This window comes from Myxocyprinus asiaticus, chromosome 9 (assembly GCF_019703515.2).
Source record: "Myxocyprinus asiaticus isolate MX2 ecotype Aquarium Trade chromosome 9, UBuf_Myxa_2, whole genome shotgun sequence".
Lineage (NCBI taxonomy): Eukaryota > Metazoa > Chordata > Actinopteri > Cypriniformes > Catostomidae > Myxocyprinus > Myxocyprinus asiaticus.
The window spans coordinates 14,913,779-14,936,017 of record NC_059352.1 but is presented as its reverse complement, the minus strand read 5'-3'; the positions used below and the strand labels follow the sequence as shown (position 1 = coordinate 14,936,017).

Here is a 22,239-nt window from a genome sequence, read left to right as displayed (position 1 = left end):
ATAAATAAAGAAAATTATGAAATTATTATAATTACATTCGGTTAATCGTGCGAGTAAACGCGCCCGCTTTGCTTCGGTCAGGCTGCGCGGATGACAGCCTACATTCCGTGTTTCATTTGTTTCTTTTTGCATTCAGAACAACATGTGATGTAATAAGGAAAACACCACTAATAATCCTTGAGGTTTCCAATCCAGCATACAGATACACCCTCCTTAAACCATGGTCAAACTGAGAATTACATTAAACGATTAAAAGAGAAAACAAACCCACATTGTGGGGTTCAAAAATCTTTTCAAGTCTATTCCAAATGTAAATGAATCCTGGAAATTAAGTTTTAGGATTTGGCAGGTGCGATTCTCCGAAAAGGGCTATAGTTGATTGGCTTGTGATGTGCAAATGGCTCGTCACACTTTAATAGTGTTTAGTCTCCCATTCATCTGATGAAAACACGCTGCGTGATCATGAGGAAGGATTACATCAAGATGTAGATTGGAATGCAGATGAGAAAACTTGCGTACTAGTGATTACATAATTACAATTACATAATATAAGAAATATTTAAGATTCCACACAATTTTGTGATCTGTAATCAAATAAGCAAATTTGTGACATTAACGGTGTTAACTCATTTTGTACAAAATTACAGGTTTTCTTTCTTTAAATGCTTTGTGAAAATTAACATGCAGGATCATGATAATATCATAATCATCGGGTTTTGCACAAAATTTTCACTCAAACTGTCATTCTGATAATATAATTTGTAATGAAAAATAAATTATTAAATTAGAAAAATGCAAAATAGAAACATTTTCACAAGTGGACTCATACTTCGGAAAATTGCATACATTCGTCTGGTCATCGGCACAGCCATTGACCAGGAAAATAAAAAATGGCACTCCATGTCAAAAAGCTTGCCGACCCCTGTACTAAGTAGTTATTATGAAACTGTTTCTTAGTGTTTTGAGATACAGTACTAACTTCATCTATACTTCATCTTTTTATCAACAAATTAGTCTCCATGTCTGACTTATGGAAGTAATTTTCCTTTTTACCCTTTAATAAGCAGTGTTGGGGGTAATGCGTTAAAATTAACATGCGTTACGTAATCAGATTACTTTTTTTGTGTAACGAGTAAAGTAACGCAAATTTCTTTTTTAGACCATAATATCAGAGTTACTTTTTAAATCAAAGAACATGTTGCTTTTGTACACTTCTTTCCCAGTATTGCAAGAAAAAAGTGTGCAAACTTTGAGGAGACATAGTGCATGATGGGCATTGTAGTTCTAGAGAGTATGAGCCATGCTTATCAGCGATGGGCAGAGCACAACAAGTCTTCTTTTAGCCCACCCTGAGATTTATGTTTTAAAAACTGCTGAATATTTCTGGTAAAGTAATCTGAATGCTTCGGTGGAATTCAGTTGGACTCATCATTTGCAGCGGTGGATTTGTTGTGCGCTGGAGCTTACGTGGGCAGCTGTTATAAACTTTGCCTTTGTCATGACAGTCAAACCGAGAGTTAAGAAATGTGTCCTCATAAGTGAAAGTGGTAAGTGAAACTTAGATTTTTCGTGATTGATTAATGTATGCAGCATTTAAAATTGTGTAAACACACATTTTCGTGGTATAATATAGAAGCCGGGAGAAGTCTTCCCATAGCCACAGCATGATTATAGTTACAGACAATGTAGAATGATCAATGTAGGGTGACCAAATTCCTGCTTGTGGAAAACGGGACAGCCCCCTCCCAGCAAAAATGAAATTGACATATCCTTACCTAGGCACAGATCAATGCGAAGTAGAGGGTGCATCCGCATCTGTAACTGTTGCCACCTTGTACTTGTTGCTGGCAGCAATTTTTCTCAGTGTGCACTTGTCTTTCAATAGTTTATCGTAAAATGCAGAGCAGTCCAGTCGAAAATTAAGACATACAGTATCTCACAGAGATGAGTACACCCCTCACATTTTAGTAAATATTTTATTATATCTTTTCATGTGACAACACTGAAGAAATGACACTTTGCTACAATGTAAAGTAGTGAGTGTACAGCTTGTATAACAGTGTAAATTTGCTGTCCCCTCAAAATAACTCAACACACAGCCATTAATGTCTAAACCGCTAGCAACAAAAGTGAGTACACCCCTAAGTGAAAATGTCCAAATTGGGCACAATTAGTAATTTTCCCTCCCCGGTGTCATGTGATTCGTTAGTGTTACAAGGTCTCAGGTGTGAATGGGGAGCAGGTGTGTTAAATTTGGTGTTATCGCTCTCACTCTCTCATACTGGTCACTGGAAGTTCAACATGGCACCTCATGGCAGAGAACTCTCTGAGGATCTGAAAAAAAGAATTGTTGCTCTACATAAAGATGGCCTAGGCTATAAGAAGATTGCCAAGACCCTGAAACTGAGCTGCAGCACGGTGGCCAAGACCATACAGCGGTTTAACAGGACAGGTTCCACTCAGAACAGGCCTCGTCATGGTCGACCAAAGAAGTTGAGTGCACGTGCTCAGCGTCATATCCAGAGGTTGTCTTTGGGAAATAGACGTATGAGTGCTGCCAGCATTGCTGCAGAGGTTGAAGGGGTGGGGGGTCAGCCTGTCAGTGCTCAGACCATACGCCATACACTGCATCAAATTGGTCTGCATGGCTGTCGTCCCAGAAGGAAGCCTCTTCTAAAGATGATGCACAAGAAAGCCCACAAACAGTTTGCTGAAGACAAGCAGACTAAGGACATGGATTACTGGAACCATGTCCTATGGTCTGATGAGACCAAGATAAACTTATTTGGTTCAGATGGTGTCAAGCGTGTGTGGCGGCAACCAGGTGAGGAGTACAAAGACAAGTGTGTCTTGCCTATAGTCAAGCATGTTGGTGGGAGTGTCATGGTCTGGGGCTGCATGAGTGCTGCCGGCACTGGGGAGCTACAGTTCATTAAGGGAACCATGAATGCCAACATGTACTGTGACATACTGAAGCAGAGCATGATCCCCTCCCTTCGGAGACTGGGCCGCAAGGCAGTATTCCAACATGATAACGACCCCAAACACACCTCCAAGACGACAACTGCCTTGCTAAAGAAGCTGAGGGTAAAGGTGATGGACTGACCAAGCATGTCTCCAGACCTAAACCCTATTGAGCATCTATGGGGCATCCTCAAACGGAAGGTGGAGGAGTGCAAGGTCTCTAACATCCACCAGCTCCGTGATGTCATCATGGAGGAGTGGAAGAGGACTCCAGTGGCAACCTGTGAAGCTCTGGTGAACTCCATGCCCAAGAGGGTTAAGGCAGTGCTGGAAAATAATGGTGGCCACACAAAATATTGACACTTTGGGCCCAATTTGGACATTTTCACTTAGGGGTGTACTCACTTTTGTTGCCAGCGGTTTAGACATTAATAGCTGTGTGTTGAGTTATTTTGAGGGGACAGCAAATTTACACTGTTATACACACTACTTTACATTGTAGCAAAGTGTCATTTCTTCAGTGTTGTCACATGAAAAAATATAATAAAATATTTACTAAAATGTGAGGGGTGTACTCACTTCTGTGAGATACTGTATGAAAAGCATTGCCTTCATGACTGTTACACTGAGTTATCCGGTGTCCATGCTGTAATCATTTATGAGAACACACGTTTCACAGATGCAGATGTCCCAGGCAGGTATAAAACAAACTCCACAACTTTGGCTAAGACTCCGAAGTTGATGGCCTTGCTCTCCAGCTCATGAAAAACATCTGTCCATGTCTCAGACACAGCCGTCTTGTCCATGTTACACTCAGTGACAATGTTTTTCATGCAAGGCCACACATTAAAGAGCGTGGTTTTGTAAATCAAACTGAGAGTGTGGATTCTGGAATAGAAGTGTTTGAGGTTGCTCTGAATGTCTTTCCACTTTGGGATGTCTCTCAGTAGGGCCCACTCAAGTTTTTTTGTGTTCTCCAATGAGCGGCTCCAATTTTGGAGGTAATTCACAGATGCTGAATAAAAGTTTCTGACTGCACAAAAGAAATCATCCGCTCGCATGCCTCCAGCTTCAACCAGGGCATCCAACTGCTTTTTAATGTCAGAGGTATGAATGATTCCTCCAGCCTGGCCTGCAAGACTTCTCAGGTCATGAATGTGCAAAGCTATGGCCATGCAAAACAGAATGATAAGCAAAAAGTCATCTCGTCAGATTCTAAAAAAAAAACATGTGGTGTGGCACACTTACTTTTAGCAGCATCCACATGCTTTTTTGTATAAACATGCTGTGCGATGTCGGTGTGGCCTCCATGGGCGATGGAAAAGCGAGCTTCACAAATCACACCTCACTTTACTAGGCTCTGTCTGTGGCTCCTTTTTTTAGAAATTGTAACTCTTTTTGAAGATCCTCATTAAATGTACATGCAAACTTCCTTGGCATTTTTCCTGCCGCATTTCATCTGTGTGCTCTTTCAAACTGACTCTTCAATCAGTGCACTAACTGGACATCAATTGATAGGGCATTGTGATTGGATAGTTTAATCCAGTCATGTACTTCAAATAACACCATGTGATCTTATTGGTTTTACAAGCCATATCCTTGGCTACCTTTTGATTAGAAGACTTACGTGACTGAGAAAGCCGCATAGGCGATAGAGAAATTTTAGGAGAGGGGAAATACGGAACAAAACACGATTTTTTCAGAATAAGTTGGGACACTAGAAAAAGTGCTTGAATATGGGACTGTCCTGGGAAAAACGAGACGTCTGGCCACCCTAGATCAATGTCAATGACTGTTTGTGCATTCAAATTGCTTTGTTTTAAAGCTGCCATAACCATTGCTTAGGATCAGTTTGCATCCAAACTGCTCCGGTTTAAAGCATTTAACTTTCAACATTCTGTTGAGTGAAACACGGTTGATTCATGTGTAAATACACACTGCATTAAAAAAACCAGTAAACACATTTAGGCAGAGGGATTATAAGACAAGCCTTCCACTGGCCACGGCGTGATATACAGTGTGAAATACTCACTCAATTCACTGACAACTGCTCTGTGTTAGAGCTCCCCGTAACTAGGAGAATGGGATGAGAAAAACTGACTCTGGATTAGTGGTTGCGAGCAATCTTAATTTCTAAAAAAGATTCAAAATTTTTGTTTTATAATAAACAAGTACTTTGATTCATGAAACAAACTATTTTTATGACATTTTGGAAGCATTAAAAACAATTCCATTTAAGTTGTATCAACATGCGCCTTTAAAGTTGTATGCAATCAACCAGTGTACGCACAGTGGATCAACTCAAAACAAGCTTACACTGAGATGACTTAAGTGAAAAATATTATTTTATTGTCAGACACATTCCTTGAATGTGTTAGGCTGGCATTCTCCACTTAATTCTATCCTGATTTTTGAAAACATCTTAAGTGGTCTCTGGCATTGTCGATGGGCACAGCACATGATGACATATATGATGCAGATTCAAGTGTTGGACTTTGCTGGTTTAGATAATTCAGTGGTTATTCTTCATTATTCAAATTGGCTGGCATGTTGATGGAAAAACAAATCATGCATATTCATTTTATTGATTCTTTATTATAAATATGATGTGATGACCTACTTTCTAAATATCAGTTTTTTTACTATGTTGTTTTGACATGAGTGTTGTACAATAGCTGGCATGATCTGTAATGTCTCTTTTATGCAATGCATTGCTTATATGCATGGAATGCATAGCATAGCAGAACAGAAAGTGGCTGTGATAAAGTAACGCAAAAGTAACATAATGCTTTATTTTCCATAAAAGTAACTTTTTATTTAATTTATTAACTTTTTTTAGTAACGCAATATTCTAACGAGTTACTTTTAAAAGTAACATTACCCAACACTGTTAATAAGTTCAGAGTCTAGTGGCTCAAATTGATAATGCGCTGAAGTGTTTTGCTGATCATATTATTTATGGCTGAGTTTGAATCTCTTGCCACGGTGAGTTTTTTATTTATTTATTTTATCTTGCATACTCCTGCCGTTCAATCTAATAATACCACTTATTTTAATCTGTACAATGATGCCAGCTGCCGGTCGTTCACATCTGGTGTAAAATGGAAGGTCTCCCGTTAACATGAAAACCAGTTGAACCGTAACACCGGCAGCAATGCAAAATGAAGTTTCTTCTGGCCATTTTCATTTGTTTGATTTGAATGAGCAATTGGCAGAAATAACCTGCAGCAGTGAACTGGTCTGGTCTGTCTCAGTTCATCACTGATTGGGTGAGAACACCTCAAACTTTACTGGCTGTGAAAACCATCGGGTGGTGCTCATTATACTACATAGAAAACGGCATAAAATTTGGCGCTTTTGTGCAACCAAAAATGGCATTTTTTATGGTGTCATATGTCAAGCCAAACAGCGTAAAAAGCGGTGCTTTTAACATTAAACACCATCGAATACGGCGTTTTAAACTATTTTCGCACATATTTATGCCATTTCAAATTACTATGGCGTATTTTACGGCTGTTTAGAATGCCGCAAAATATGCCATTTTAGATGTACACGCGTTAAAACTGTTGCGTTATTCTGAGACTCGTGTCTTGCCATATCTCCTGTGCATGCAGTACAAGCTCTCGTGCGCAAAGAAAATTCTGCCGCGCAAGCAAAATCATTCTTCAGTCTTTGCTCGACCGAACACCTTTTAATTTTGTCAGTCGTGGGGTGGGCTCATGCTGTTTTGCATGTAACATCAAATATCATTGGTTATTCCCTTTTCCCGGAAGTTAGTTGTGATTGGTTCCCTTTTATTACGAAGAACCATAACAAACTCACCTGTTCTTCGTGAGAGACAAGGCTTCATCAAGGGACACTTTGCATGTGAGTCATTATTACTTTATTTGTTGCTAAATCTTCATATAATAACAGGGCTGATTTAATGTTATATAATGTATGTAAGTACTGTGTATCTTTGCCAGACACTTTAAAAACAGGAAGTTGACTAGCTAATTGTTGCATTCCTGTGATGTTACTATAGAACTTTAAGAACTGCTGTTTATTTACACTGATCTGCCTAATACTGTATGTCCCCCTCGTGCCGCCAAAACAGTGACAGCCCACATCTCTGAATAGCATTCTGTGATGCTATTCTTCTCACCACAATTGTACAGAGCGGTTATCTGAGTTACCGTAGACTTTGTCAGTTTGAACCAGTCTGGCCATTCTCTGTTGACCTCTCTCATCAACAAGGCATTTCCATCCACTGAACTGCCCCTCACTGGATGTTTTTTGTTTTTACATAAATTTTTTACTAAATGAAAAAAAAAAAATACATAAATTAAGTAATAATGACAAGCAGAGGCTCTCTTGATTAAGTCATGTCTCATGAAGAACAGGTGAGTTTGTTATGGTTCTTCATAATAAAAGGGAGCCAATCACAACTGATTTCCGGGAAAAGGGATTAATGAATGATATTTGAGGTTACAGACAAAACAGCAAGTGACCACCCTATGACTGGCAAAATTAAAAGGTGTGCATGCATGCAAAGTTTGAAGAATGATTTTGCTTGCACAGTAGAGGTTTCTTCACACGGGAGTGCTTGTATTCCATGCGCAGGATATTTAGTGCACGAGGGTTTAAAATGAGAGCGTGGGTTCTTCCTGTTTCCTCGTGTGGCTTTAATCTATCGCGCATGGATTACTGGCACTGATTTGCCGTCATAGAAAAGAACTGTATTGTACAGTAATAACAAAATAAAATAAAACTAAATTTATATTAAAATGAAGTGAAATGACCCACAGATATTTTAATGTTTTTTTTTTTACTTTTGAGGGAATAATGTCCCAAAATCCACATTCTTGGACATCATGTTTATCATCGCGCTGATGTGCGATTAATGACTGAATTCCCTATATGTCATTCACTCGACTTTGTGTCGAGGTAGTGACACAAGGCGTCACTCTTGGGAGCCCCAAACACCTCTGATCTTTGAGAAAAGGCCAATGAGAATTGGCGAGTGGAATTTGCATGCCACTCCCCCGGACATATGGGTATAAAAGGAGCTGGCTCGCAACCACTCATTCAGATTTTTTCTTCGGAGCCGAGTGGTTGATTCTCACACAGCTGAACTTCACTGCCAGTCCATTCACCTCTTTAGAAGCGTATGCTTTTAGACATATGGTGCATTTCAGCGGCTTTGTCTCCCTCTGCGCGATCAGTGCAGAGTACGCCCCTGGACAGTTCGACAGCCTTTAAAAGAGTATATATTCTGAGCAAGAGTATATTTTCCTCAAAAAAAGCACGCATTGACAGACAGCATCTTTTTAAAGATGACTTTCCGTCTTTGTGTAATTCCTGGGTGCGGTCGGTATCTCCGACGGCCACGATCGCTGCCTCACATGCGGCACTCCCCTCCAGGACCTGTAGGACTACATCGTCTCTGGCGGCCAAAGCCTACAGTGCTGCTGGGCAGGCCACCTCTGCCCTGCATGCTATGGCCCTCCTGCAAGTACACCAGGCCAAAGCACTGAAAGAGCTGCACGAGGGTAGTCCTGATCTTGATATGATGCAGGAGCTGCGCTCGGTGACTAACCTTGCCCTGCGGGCGGCGAAGGTCACGGCGCGAGCACTCGGGCAGGCTATTGGACCTTGGTGGTCCAGGAGCGCCATCTATGGCTGAATCTGGTCGGGACCATCCGATTCAGTTCGCCAGGCACCCGCCCCGGTTCAGCGGCATCCGCTTCACCTTGGTGAAGGGCGAGAACGCCGCTGCCCTGCGCACGGAGATCGCAGTCCTTTAGCAGCAGGACGCGATAGAGTCTGTCCCTCCAGCCGAGATGAGGAAAGGGTTTTACAGCCCTTACTTCATCGTGCCAAAGAAAGGCGGTAGGTTGCGGTCAATATTGGACCTGCGAGTGCTGAATGGGCCTTGCACAGACTCCCGTTCAAGATGCTGACGCAGAAATGCATTTTAGCGGGCATCAAGATTGGTTCACGGCGATAGACCTGTACTTCCATGTCTCGGTTCTACCTCGACACAGACCCTTCCTACGGTTTGCTTTCGAGGGCCAGGCGTATCAGTACAAAGTCCTCCCCTTTGGCTTGTCCCTGTCGCCTCGCGTCTTCACGAAAGTCGCGGAGGCAGCCCTTACCCCGCTAAGGGAAGTGGCTGTTCGCATCCTCAACTACCTTGACGACTGGCTGATTCTAGCCCACTTTCGAGACCTGTTGTGTGCGCACAGGGACCTGGTGCTCAGGCACCTCAGCCGTTTGGGGTTTCGGGTCAACTGGGAAAAGAGCAAGCTCTCCCCGGTTCAGAGCATCTCTTTTCTCGGCATGGAGTTAGACTCAGTCTCAATGATAGCGCGCCTCACAAGCGAGCACGCGCAGTCGGTGCTGAACTGCCTGAAGTCATTCAAGCGGAGAACAGCGGTTCCACTGAAACACTTTCAGAGACTCCTGGGGCATATGGCATCCTCGGCGGCGGTCATGCCACTCGGGTTGATGCATATGAGACCGCTTCAGCACTGGCTTCAGACTCGAGTCCCGAGATGGGCATGGTGCCTCGGCACACTTGTTCAGCCCTTGGACAGACCTAGGCAACACCAAATACCTTCGCGAGATTTTATAATCTCCGGGTTGAGCCGTTTTCGTCCCGTGTATTGTCAGGTACGAACAGGTAAGTGTGCGGGACAGCTGGCCGGGTGTATCGCTTGCATACAGTGCCTTTCCCCTTTTCTCCCATGCGAGTTCACGAGTCTGTGAACCCTGGATGTCTTTCCTCCCTAGCCCTGTGGCTGGCAAATTCGGCGGAGGAATTCCTAGCCGGACCCAGTACGGGTGCTAGCGTGCCCTGTACTGGGGTAGGTGCTCCACAGGCACCGGTTACCTCCGGTAGCCCCCTGTGATGTATTTTCCACGGTACGGTCTCCCTATCGGTCAACCCGCGTTTCCCTTGGGCAGAGCCCTCTCTGCTTCCGGTCGCTGTGTTTGTAGAGCTCCTCCCCTTCATGCAGGACCTACCACTGCGCCTCTTCCGTGTGCGGCTGGTGAGCCCACATGACGTATTTGCCACATGTTAACCTCCCCTTCAGGCAGGATGTGGTCTCCATGGTATCTTTTCCCCCTGAAAGAATAGGAAGGGAAAATAACTCCTTCCCAGGCGCGAATAATAGCGTTAGATGGCCCCAGCCGAATCTAAATACTCTGTGGAGAGAAAAAATATAGTGATAAAATGCCGCGGCTGGTGCGGCCTGCTCCCATACTAGTTACTTCTCACCTCCATCAGGGAACGGAGGTTACGACAGTAACCAAGATGTTTTTTAAAGGGGCATATCAAACAAAACTAGTGACATTATTTTTTACACCCAAACAGGTTTCAATGAAAAAACTTAAAGAAGTTTCTTACCAGAGGCACTTTTGTTGGCTCTGAGCCCGTAAAAGCACTTCACGGAAATCGACGTCATGTTGTTGTGTCACGTGTGCCAGAATTTTAACCCCTAAATGACAGTCTAGAGTGTTGTGAACAGTATTCAGTCGGTTTAAATGAATTAAAATTATGAGTTGCGTATAGCAAAGCCATAAAACAACGTCCACGCGTGTGGACGCCGGGGTCGCACAAGGTTAAATGGAGAACTAATGGAGACTTTTGCTTATCTCTTGCTTCTCAAAATGTTCTCCTTTAGAAAAAGACCCCAGTAATCTCACATGTATCAAGTTTCAGAAGAGATCTCAAAAATGTCTCAAACTGTGCACAGATTTGCCAAGATGTCAAAGTCTGCAATTAAAAAATGAGATTTTAATATGAACTCAAATTTTTCTCATCAAATAAGACTTTACCTACAGTATGCTATCCACATTAATTTTGTATCTCAATATTCTGCATGCCAACAATTTTCTCATTTGTTTCCATTTTTATTTCTCCTAAGGACAGGGAAATATCTGAGACAAAAATGATACTTAAATGAAACATAACTGAGAACTCTTCGCCAGAGGAAAAATTATACACAGTAGCTCAAAGTCAGGTTACATCTCACTGAGATAATAGAAAACGGTGAATGTGCTGTACTACTATACTTAGTGCTAGCTCATAAACTGGCCCATTCACGCTCATTTCCCTGCGGTCACACATTCTGTTTGTGACACACCTCTCTCCAGCTCTCAAGAGCTCACTGATTGAATTACCCGACAATAATCACCTTCAATGGAGCACCAGTGGAGAGAGTCAGCATCTTCAAGTTCCTGGGTGTCCACATCACTGAGGAACTCACATGGTCCATCCACACTGAAGCCATTGTGAAGAAGGCTCATCAGCGCCTCTTCTTCCTGAGACGGCTGAGGAAGTTTGGAATGAACCACCACATCCTCACACGGTTCTACACCTGCACTGTAGAGAGCATCCTGGCTGCATCTCCGCCTGGTATGGCAATAGCACCGCCCACAACCGCAAAGCACTGCAAAGGGTGGTGCGAACTGCCAGACACATCATCGGAGGTCAGCTTCCCTCCCTCCAGGACATATATACCAGGCGGTGTGTGAAAAAAGCTCAGAGGATCATCAGAGACTCCAGCCACCGGGCCATGGGCTGTTCTCACTGCTACCATCAAGCAGGCGGTATCGCAGCATCAGGACCCGCACCAGCCGACTTCATGATAGCTTCTTCCCCCAAGCAATCAGACTTTTGAACTGTTGATCTCCCACGATCAAAATACATCAGCACTGCACTTTATTACTCTTACTCTTATATCCCACATCTCATAAATTATATTATTATTATATTATATTCTCTCATGACAACACACTGGCAACTTACTATCAACCGACTGCCTGAATGTCAATACAGTACAATACAACCTACTGTACGTACTACTTTTTTATTGTATAATGTATATTCTATATTGTGTGTATTGTATACGGTACATTGTATGTTATTATTTGTATATTGTGTTATGTGTAATTATGTGTATATTAGATTTTAAATTGTGTTGTAAACCTGATGTTTATTGTAAATTGGTATATGTCCCATCACTGTCACGACTGCTATGTTGCTCGGAACTGCACCCAAGAATTTCACACACTATTGCACTTGTGTATATGGTTGTGTGACAATAAAAGTGTTTTGATTTGATTTGATTTTGTTGACCAAGTAAAAGAATACTTTTACTCATTGTTTTCTGTTCTTTGTTGTTTAGCAGACACTTATTGTTGTGTGCATGAAAAAAACTGGCAGTGACATTGTTCTTTGTCAGAAAACCTTCTAGAGTCTTTACCTCTCTATATATGAAAGATCAGCTTATCCTTTAATTTGTCAGGCCCATTGCTTTGCATTTAAAGCTCCTCTTCATCTCCTTAAGAGCAATTGGAAAAGTTGATATAACCCGTAGTCAGGCATCCCAGCTGATCCAACAACAAAAGCGGTTCCTATGTTTGCAATACTGTAAAGAGGAAACATTAACAGTGAAGACTTTGAATAGAGAAAGAGCGGGGTAGGTTCATTGCAGCCGGTGACAGGAGCTGATTATGTGCTCCACTAATCAACAGCTTAGAATAAACCAGCAGGGTTACGGCACACTCACACACATACACACTGCAAATGATCCTTCACACTTCTATGCTATCATGCACCTAAACGTTGCATTTGTTCTATATAATAATGTGCATAATTGGTCGTCTTTTTCTCTCACAGTCTGTCAAAGGAACGTGGTTGCTTCTACCCTTTTATAAAAAGCAATACATAATAATTAAAAAAAATAAATAAAAATAAATATATATATATATATATATATATATATATATATATATATATATATATATATATAATAATAATTCAGATAATTCAAAGCCATTACATGGTTGCAGATATGTAAAGCATTGATTAGACAACATAAAAAGTGGTTTTAGAAGTTAATATATTTTTTGGTATATATCACTACCCATAAGTCTATCCGTGACCTACAGTCTGCAGCAATCCATTTTGCAATTGAGTTAGTCAATATGTACGAAGTAGACTTAAGTAGTTTCACTGGTTTTCAGTATCTCTAGTCATAAACGACGCATTTTTATGACACTGTGTCCAGTTAAATGTAGTTAGAAATGCCTCTTGAGATCCGTGCACTCGGCTCCATCCAGTTGTCTTTGAACAGCTGTCAGTTTGTTGCCTGAACAGCTGTGCGTTGTCTTTAGATGCGCTTTCTGCCTGTCGGTAGGAAAAAAATTGTTACGGAATTTACTGTGCATACAGTCAAGGGGCATGATTAAATGCATACATTTTTAACACTTTATACTGTAGAATTAATCACATTGAATTAACACGTTAAATCAACACTCTTAGTTTTATATGAACAAATTATATTTTCAAACCCTTACAGAAGCCTTTTTGCATTGTTCATGTTTAGTAAGCCATTTTCCTCATGTGGTCCATTGGCTGGTCCCAACAATGTTGGTGATTTCAGGTTTTATTCTCCTTGTGGGGACATTTGGTACACACACACATACACACTATCTCTGTCACTTCCTATCTGCTGGATGGGTCAGTAGATCAAGAATAAAGTAGACAAGATGTTCAAGGTTTCGAATATATCAGTGGACAGCTGAAGGTCAGACTGTAGGATTTTGTCACATGACTCGAACTCGCTCTATCTTTCCTATTACTTCACACAATGTCACAGATGTCACTCACCCCCACGCAACAGTGGAACCTTGAAGGGAAGAGAGAGAATGAAGACAGGTGGGGAGGTGGTGAAGAGACATACTGCGAGCAAGTGTGGTGACAGCAGAAAACAGTGAGAAAGAGACAGAGAGAGGAAGAAAAAATCGAGTCTGAGAACATAGCTCCGTCTATTCTGCCATCAGCAAATCTAAATGTGTGAATGCATTATTGATGCGGTGAGTCTCTGAGTTTCACCCGCTCCGTATCAATGAGGAGGAATCTGGGGTACCAGCTAGTTTGGGGGCTGAGCCCTCCTAAGACTGAAATCCTAGAATCGCTCCTGGTTCAAATCCTGTGCCTGCTGTGTTGAAAAGGTGAATGCTGTACATAGAACCAAAAGGGCTTTGTGGTCTTTTGGTCCAAAATAATCCAGCAAGAGTCCAACTGAAGTCTTTGAATTATATTTGGGTTTCCTGAGTTGAATATTATCCTAGGAATTGTTCTGTTTACAACTTGCCACAGAGAAAGAAAACAACAAAGAGAGCTTACAAATTAATTACAGAGCCTTCAGAAAGTATTAACCCCCTTTTTTGCATTTGATTTCTGAAAAACCTTTCAAAAGTGATCTTTCACTGTAATCCCTTCACTTACAAAAAAAAAACCAAAAAACTATTTTTTAATTATTCAAGAACATTAATTTCTCCAGATTGACATCTTTCTCTTATTAATTAATTTTCAGATATTTTTATTTATTTATTTATTTATTTTTAATTTTTTTGTAACTCTGAAGGAATCTACATAGTTTATTTTAACATTATAGAGAATTACATCGACAGCCATTCAAATAAACAAAGTAATATCCCAATATGGATAGTTCAGGCTCTAAAATATGACTGAATAAGCCATGTTCGAAGGCATTGTAAAATAGGCGATATTCGCACACCTTTTACTGAACATCAGTTGAATATAATGTTAATGTTTATGAACTATTTTACTTGACAGTATTGGCAGAGTATTGCTTTTTATTGTAATTACTACTTTTAATACATTTAAACATTTATTGATCATTGCCAAATAAGCTACTTGAGACTTGTGATTAAAGTGATTTGCCATTATCACCATAATACATGGCCTTTCATGCCCTTGTTGCTGACTTTGCAACACATTCAAATGATAAATAGTTAATGGGGGTTAATACTTTCTAAAAGCACTGTAGGTGTTAATGCTAATGTGTGTAAATATGCCCATAAAATAGATGAACTTCCCCAGAGTTACAGCTGGTCTGTCGTATAATTAATAGAGGTAAATACACCAACAATGACCTGAGTACAGAGAGAACAGATGTTTTACTTCCATGTTTTGTTCGTGTCTATTATTAAGACTGGCTTTTGATGAAAGGACCATTTACTTTGCACAGCAAACTAAACAGAAGCCTGCAGAGTCAATGAGGAAATGGAGCTTTTTTCACCTGTAGTTTATTTAGGTCTGCCTGGTGATTCCTGATTTGGCCTATTTGTAAGCTATGTGCATAAAAAACGTATTAACTTTAAAGGATAATATACATTAATTCGGTCATTGTCATAAAATGAACCCTGACAGGGTAATCAGTATTTTATTTTTTTCCGTATCATCCTGAAGATGTTTATTTTGTGATAATGACTGGCTGACTGGATATTAACCTGCTAATTACAAGACTACTTATCAAATAAGTAAATAAATGGAGATGAAATGCTTATTTGAGTTGAGATTATTTTATCATGTGAGAAGAAAGAGTCAGTGGAGTGATATGAGAAACCAGAAACCAGACAGCTGTAATAATAAGAGCTGATAGTTATAAACTCCAGATCTATGCATACATAGGTTGTTTTTGATTTATGGCAAATCCTTCTGAAACTACTTTGCCTTCTGCCAACCTGGAGGACAATATCATAAACTCTATGAAAAGGTCAGTTGGTCATTGTAGTTCCGCCTATGTGCTTTTGCATTAGAGAAATTCGTGAGAGGCAATGTGACAGACTAACTTTTGAAGACCAGTAGAGTTATGCTCAATTATTTAAAAGAAAGCTTTTAGTTGAACACAGTGCAACTGAGAATTCTGCTGTGTAGAACTCTAAATAAACACTTCCTCCTTATCACTATACTGTCGTTCATTCTAGTCTTGGGGCCACAGCACATACACAAATGTGCACATAGAGGGTTTCTGCATGTGCTGAGCCATGCTTTATTAGAATGCAGCCCCAGGAGAGCAGGGCAGAAGATAGACAGGGCTCTGGGGACCAAGACTTTGTGACAGGGTTTCCCACTCCAGACTGGCTGTTGCCATGGCAAGGTTTGCAGTGGTGCTGTCGCCCCTGGATGCTGTGTGGACAAGTGCAGGGGAGTGAATAGACAGGAAGTGATGGCTTCACATGGGGATGCTTCAGATGTCATAACACACACAAACAGACACTGACACACTCGCACACCCACACACTCATGCAACAGAGTTAACAGGGGTGAAGAGATTATCTGTCTTCCAGCACGTCAGATTTTCTTCTCCATGGGGATTTCCCATCTTCCCTTTGGTATGCTTGTATACTTCGTGCATTACAGTAGAATTTATATGTTTATGTATGAGTGGCTGTATATTTGAGCAGTCAAAACTGGGCACCATAGTACAGATGGAGTATATTAGATTTTTTATTTATGCTCAGGGCAGTCTCATGACCAAAACGTCACCGTACTTACTTTTTGCCTGCATCATCAAAACGTCATTGTCATGCCGTTCTCACCTCAGCTCGGATGAATCTGTCACAGGCTCAACAATATTTTAGATCACCTAACCTAGTGGTTCTCAATTTTTTCAGTTCACGCCCACCTTTGAAACAAGAAAAACTTTTGTGCACCCCCAATAATCTAATCGAAAATGATTAAAAATGAAATAAACAATGTTTCACCTTTTTACAAAAAAAAAAAAAAAAAAATATTTTTTAAAATTTAACTACATTTTTTTTCAACTTCATGTCACAGAAAAAGTTTAATTTAAAGAATACAATGAAAACTCTCTTCACAAAGGATCTAAATTATGAGCTTTTGTTGTTTGCTTCTGGTTGTTCTGTTATTTTGAGAATACTTTGTGTTGCATAAATACCATAAATGCCTATATACTTTCAAAACATAAAAAAGAAAAAGAAAAAAAGAATTAATACAAAGTGAACAACTCCTGGGCATGAACACATTGCAAATTGCACATGTTTTCAGCCAAAGAGTGTATTACATGATACACAAAGTTTTATTCCTCCAAGGGGTGCGTGGCCGCTCATAAAATCAAATCCTTCATTCATCCGCATTTAACTATCACAAAGTTTTATATCTCATTGGAGACATTTTTATACTAGATAGTTATTTTTAATAAAAACTGATAATTGCAAAGATTTGTACCTGTGAATGGAAACAAGTAAATCCTCTTCCAGTAATATCAAACGACTGCGATTGGCCCATCCTGGCCAGTGCTGAAAAAAGTTACAAGGATCACGTGACAGTGCCGTCTATGCGCTGTTTCGGTGGCGTTCCGGACCCCTGGACAATAATTTACACCTGACTAATAATACTGACAAACTAACCACTGAAATAAAAACTGACCTTTCTGCCATCATTTACTCACCCTCGTCGTTCAAAAGCATTATGTCTTTTTTCATCCGTGAAACACAAGATTGAGGGATGAGAAGATCTCTAAATCTCCAAAAGCACACATCAAAGCACCTTAAAAGTTGTCCATAACACTTGTGCCTTAGATTTCAAGTCTTCTGAAGCCATATGATTGTGTTGTGAGGGGAACAGACAGAAATTTAAGTGTTAATTCACCTCTTCTCCCATTTGAAACTGGTGCACACGCGATACATCATGAAGGCTTTGGGCTATCGAGAGCTGTGCGCAGGACGTACTGCAGTGCCAGACGGAAGTTTAAACAAGGCAGGAGAAAAGGCAGGGGAAAAGAAATCGCGCACATTGTTTTTTGTGTGTATTGTCACTATTTTTGTTGAATGTGTGAAAGTGAACGAGATTTGAGGATGGGTCAGTCTTCTGCGCCCCCTTATGGGGTGCCCCCCACACTTTGAGAAAAACTGCCCCAACCCCATCCCTAAACGTAACCACTAATATAACAAGAATACAACCAAGCAACAATATAAAAGACATAACAAGCAGAAAAAGGTGCAGTCACAATAACTTACCAAACAACTCATGTTGCATTTAAAGTCATCTGACACCATACAATAGCTCCGTGTAAGGCCATGTTTCCCAAACTGGGGTACACGTACCTCTGGGTGTACATGAGGTGACTATTGGGGGTATGCAAACAAAATTCTGAAATGTACTGTTATTTTATGTTCATCCCAGTATAAAATAACATTCACAACAAGATCTTGTATTTCTCACTGGCAAAAAATATATATTTTGTGTGCCCTCAAGTGTAGAAACACCAAATTGGCCAGATAAAAAGCATGCCATGAAATAACCCTATCTTTCTGGAGTTTACAAAAAATGTATCTACTCATCCTTCGTGAATGAGAGCGCAACATATGTGATGTAAGTATCTTTTTTGCCAGCCCAGCACACTCCTAGGTGATGTAGCTAAGTGATAGCTAGCAAAATGGATACTTTGTTGTTTTACCAGACACGCACTTGTCAGTCATCCACGATTGTAGTTTTGCTTCTCTTGCTCACCGGCAGCTCTTATAAAGTGCTGGTACTGTTTCCTGCTCCTGCGGCATGATGAGGGGGTAGTTTGCAAGTTATGCATTTATGTCATGTCTAGCTCACCCATTTCAGTAATTGGTAAGCCATTTATTCAATATGTATATGATAAATATAACGTACAAAACATGTACAAATATGACATGCTTGAATTAAGGGAATATTTTACAAAGCTAATTGTGTTAAATATACATGTTTTCAAAATACCTTGTGTGAATGTTATCCATGCGTTAGAGAGGGGGTACTCAAAAGGATGTTGAATGTTTGGAAGGGTACACCACTGTAAAAAGTTTGGGAACCACTGGTGTAAGGAACAGAGTGCAACTGAAGGTTTTAATAGCTAAAAAGTTTTCCTCACTGTGAAAATACATCCAAACATTAGATTGTCGCAATCAGTTACATGACAAGATCAGCCACATGACACGAAAGAGCCAAATGGCATTTGAGTGATAATAATAATAAATAATAATAATTTATTACATTTATATAGCGTTTTTCTAGTCACTTAAAGTGCTTTACATAGTATTGGAGGAATCTCCTCAACCACCACTAGTATGCAGCATCCACCTGGATGATGCAACAGCAGCCATAGTGCACCAGAACTCCCACCAGCTATTGCTGGAGAGAGAGAGTAAAGTGAGCCAGTTCATATATATATATAGGGGATTTTTTTGGAAGCCATGTTGGATAGAGGCCAATGGCCAAATTTGGCCAGGACACCAGGGTTACACCCCTACTCTTTTTACAAGAAGTGCTCTGGGAGTCAGGACCTCGGTTTAACGTCATACGCAGGACAGTGCTTTTTTACAGTATAGTCTCCCCGCTACTACAGTATATTGCACCCCCTGCTGGCCTCCCTAATACCTCTTCCAGTAGCAACCAAGCCAGGGTCAACCCTGCTTAGCTTCAGTGGGTAACCAGGCGAGAACTGTAGGGTGATGAGTTGAATGACTTGATGAGTGGAATATGCATCAGTGTGACATTTCAGTAGTGCAGGCAAAATGTTCCCTCAGTGACATTCGGTCACAAGAGTGTGTAGTCAAGCTGTATGTGGGTTACAGAATTCTGTGGAATTAGAGCACAAAACATTTAAATATGTACTTTAATTATATGGGGGATCTCACAGAAACGTACAGTTTACAGGTTATCAAAAGCCCACAATCAAAAGCCCAAAGTCTAAAGAGAAAAATAAGAAATATCCTTTTGTATTTACAAAATAAAGCAAATTTTAGGACCAATAAGATTTATTTATTTATTTATTTGTATTGTTATAATATTTTCTTGACAATTAGGCAATTAAGCCAAATTCTCATTACCATAATGCATCCAGATGTATTACCTTAGAGTTATTTTGTATTCTCAGTAGTGATTCATTAGATTCTGATTACTGTAATACCCTATGTATTTGGACCAACTTTACATTAAGTGTCTTCAACTACTATGTACTTAATACAATGTACTTATAATGTACATTCATGATGTTGCATTGTACTTACATTTAAAGTACCTGCATTTAATTACATCTGTAGTTGCACTGTTAATCTTACCCCTAACCCTACCCCAACCCTTATCCTAAACCCTAACCACTACCTCTAACCTTACCCCTACTCCTACTCCTAAACCTACATGTACCTCAAACTCAGTTGCAGCAAATGTGCATTTTTTTATATAATTTTGCTGAACAATATGTAGTTACACAATAAATACATTGTATTGTATGTATTTTAATGTTAGTACATAGTAGTTAAATACACTTAATATAAAGTGGAACCCAGTATTTTATTTGTTGTATAACCTTTAAGAAATACTGTAACACAATTATTTAAAAACAGCTTAAAGTAAAAACAGTACAACAAATGCTACAATGATATTTAAATACTTTAATATTAAAATTATATATTGAGATTTTTTGGTGAAGGTAATGACAGCTGGGGGGAAATGTGTTTTATTGTTATGAAAAAAAAAATCTAAAAATAAGCTTCATTTTCTTTCTGCAAAATAGAATGATTTTGGGTTGAAATGTGACTTGGACATGTTTTTGAAAAGTTTTGTAAGTTTCATCCAAAATAAAATAGACTTTTTTTCATTAAAAACAGTAATAAAGTGTGACCCCAGTTATTTCAGATATGGGGTGCACATATAAAAGCTTTTACAGGGGTCAGGATTGATTAGTTGCCTTCTGGATATGTATAGGCTGTTATCAGTGCATGGAGCCGTGAGGGGTGATGGTAACCAAAGTAACTGTGTGTGTTTATGTCATTGCAGTTGGATAATTTGGACGAGCAAGCAGCTCAGATCAGGAGAGAACTGGATGGGCGTCTGCAGATGGCTGATCAGATTGCCCGGGTAAGGTTCATCATTTGATCACTTACAATTGGACTGAGATGCGGCAGAGGTGCTGTAAAGAACCTTGGGATCAGTTCTATTGCAACTTAGCCAGTTCAGTTTTATGCATCCAAATTCACTTCAGAATTCCAACTGGCTGACTATGATTTTGCCAAGTAAGATGTGTTCCTTGATCAATAACTTTTGTTGGTCCTGGAACAAAATTCATGTCATACAAACAAAATTGCTAACCAGAGGGAAATTAGGTTGATATGTTGTTTAAGCATTAAATCGAGCCCTAAACATTAACCCTTCACCCTAAACTAAACCTTAAAATCTGATTGGTTTATTGGCATGTTATTCCAGGTACATGTCCTACTGAACAAAATCACGGTCAAACTGCCCGGAAAAAGTTAAGGTTTGACAACACTTCTGAAAGAAAAAGGCTTAAACCATCCAAAGGTGGTTAGCTGGTCTCCCAGTCTGGTCAAGCTGGTTAAGCTTTCAGTTCTGGATGCTTGTCAGCTGGTCATGCTGGGAGACCAGATATCTGACCAACAAAGCAGCTGAACACAAGCTTTACCATAATGGGATACAATCTAGACCATTTAAAGACTGGCTTTAAGCTGTTTAAGCTGTTTTTTTTATTATTTTTTATCATGTCCTAAATTTATATTTTAAATGGATTGTTTTCTTTTTTTGCTCCTTTTAAACGTTAGGCTGGAAAATTCCTCAAGTTTGTGTCAAAGGAGATGGAAGCCATGTATATTGAGGAGCTGAAGAGCTCAGTGAACCAGCTGATGGCTAACTTGGAGAGCATGCCAGTCTCAAAGGGAGGAGAGTTCAAACTGCAGAAGCTCAAGAGGGGACACAACACCTCCATCATCGATATGGGACAGGAAGATGAAAACCAGCTCTCTAAGTCTGATGTTGTACTGTCTTTCACACTCGAGGTAGAAACTGTTCTAGTATTCAGGCAGTGTTTTCATTTTGTGCTTTTTTTGGGTGAAGTTATGTGACATTTTTGTGTTACTGTGCCGTAAATGTGTAATTCTTTATGTTTTATTATAGGTCCTAAAAAGTAATCACTTTTAATATAAAAGTAAGCAATTCATTTTGCCAACTTTTTTTATGACCACATGCCCTTTCTCCAAAACCTGCCCTCTAAAGCCATGTCAGCCAACCCAATATCGACAATCCCAAACACACAAAGAGATTTACAGACAGAGTGTGTTTCTGATGGCTAGTTTTCTGAGTGGCTTAAAACGTGCGGGCCAGCTCCCTCGCTAGTGCTGTCACAGAATCAGGTGTGATTTCTCAGGACAAATATTTCAGTGATATCTGTCAGGTTGTAGGGACATTTTATGTGTTGTGTTAAAAAAATTATTAATGACTGAGGTATAACGATGATAAATTGTCTAAATGTTTTCATTGAAATATTATTAACAAAGCTTAAATGCAGCAAACTAGCAGACATACTAACATAATTTCAGCAAAAATAATTCTACATTCTGACACTGTGAAGAGTTGTCCTTTATTGACCTTTTCCGTGAGCAGCGTTGTCACTATATATTAAAGTCAGA

At 40.0% G+C, this 22,239-nt stretch overlaps 1 protein-coding gene across 6 annotated transcripts in view; it reads left to right on the top strand.

Annotated features, from left to right (window-relative positions):
- LOC127446569 (calcium-dependent secretion activator 1-like) overlaps nt 1-22,239 on the top strand; it is a 165,354-nt gene that overhangs the window by 72,145 nt on the left and 70,970 nt on the right. For all 6 annotated transcript variants that reach the window (XM_051707592.1, XM_051707591.1, XM_051707590.1 and 3 more), the window contains exons 4-5: nt 20,597-20,677; nt 21,376-21,609. In XM_051707592.1, coding sequence (XP_051563552.1) covers nt 20,597-20,677; nt 21,376-21,609 — 315 coding nt within the window. The remainder of the gene's footprint in view (nt 1-20,596; nt 20,678-21,375; nt 21,610-22,239) is intronic.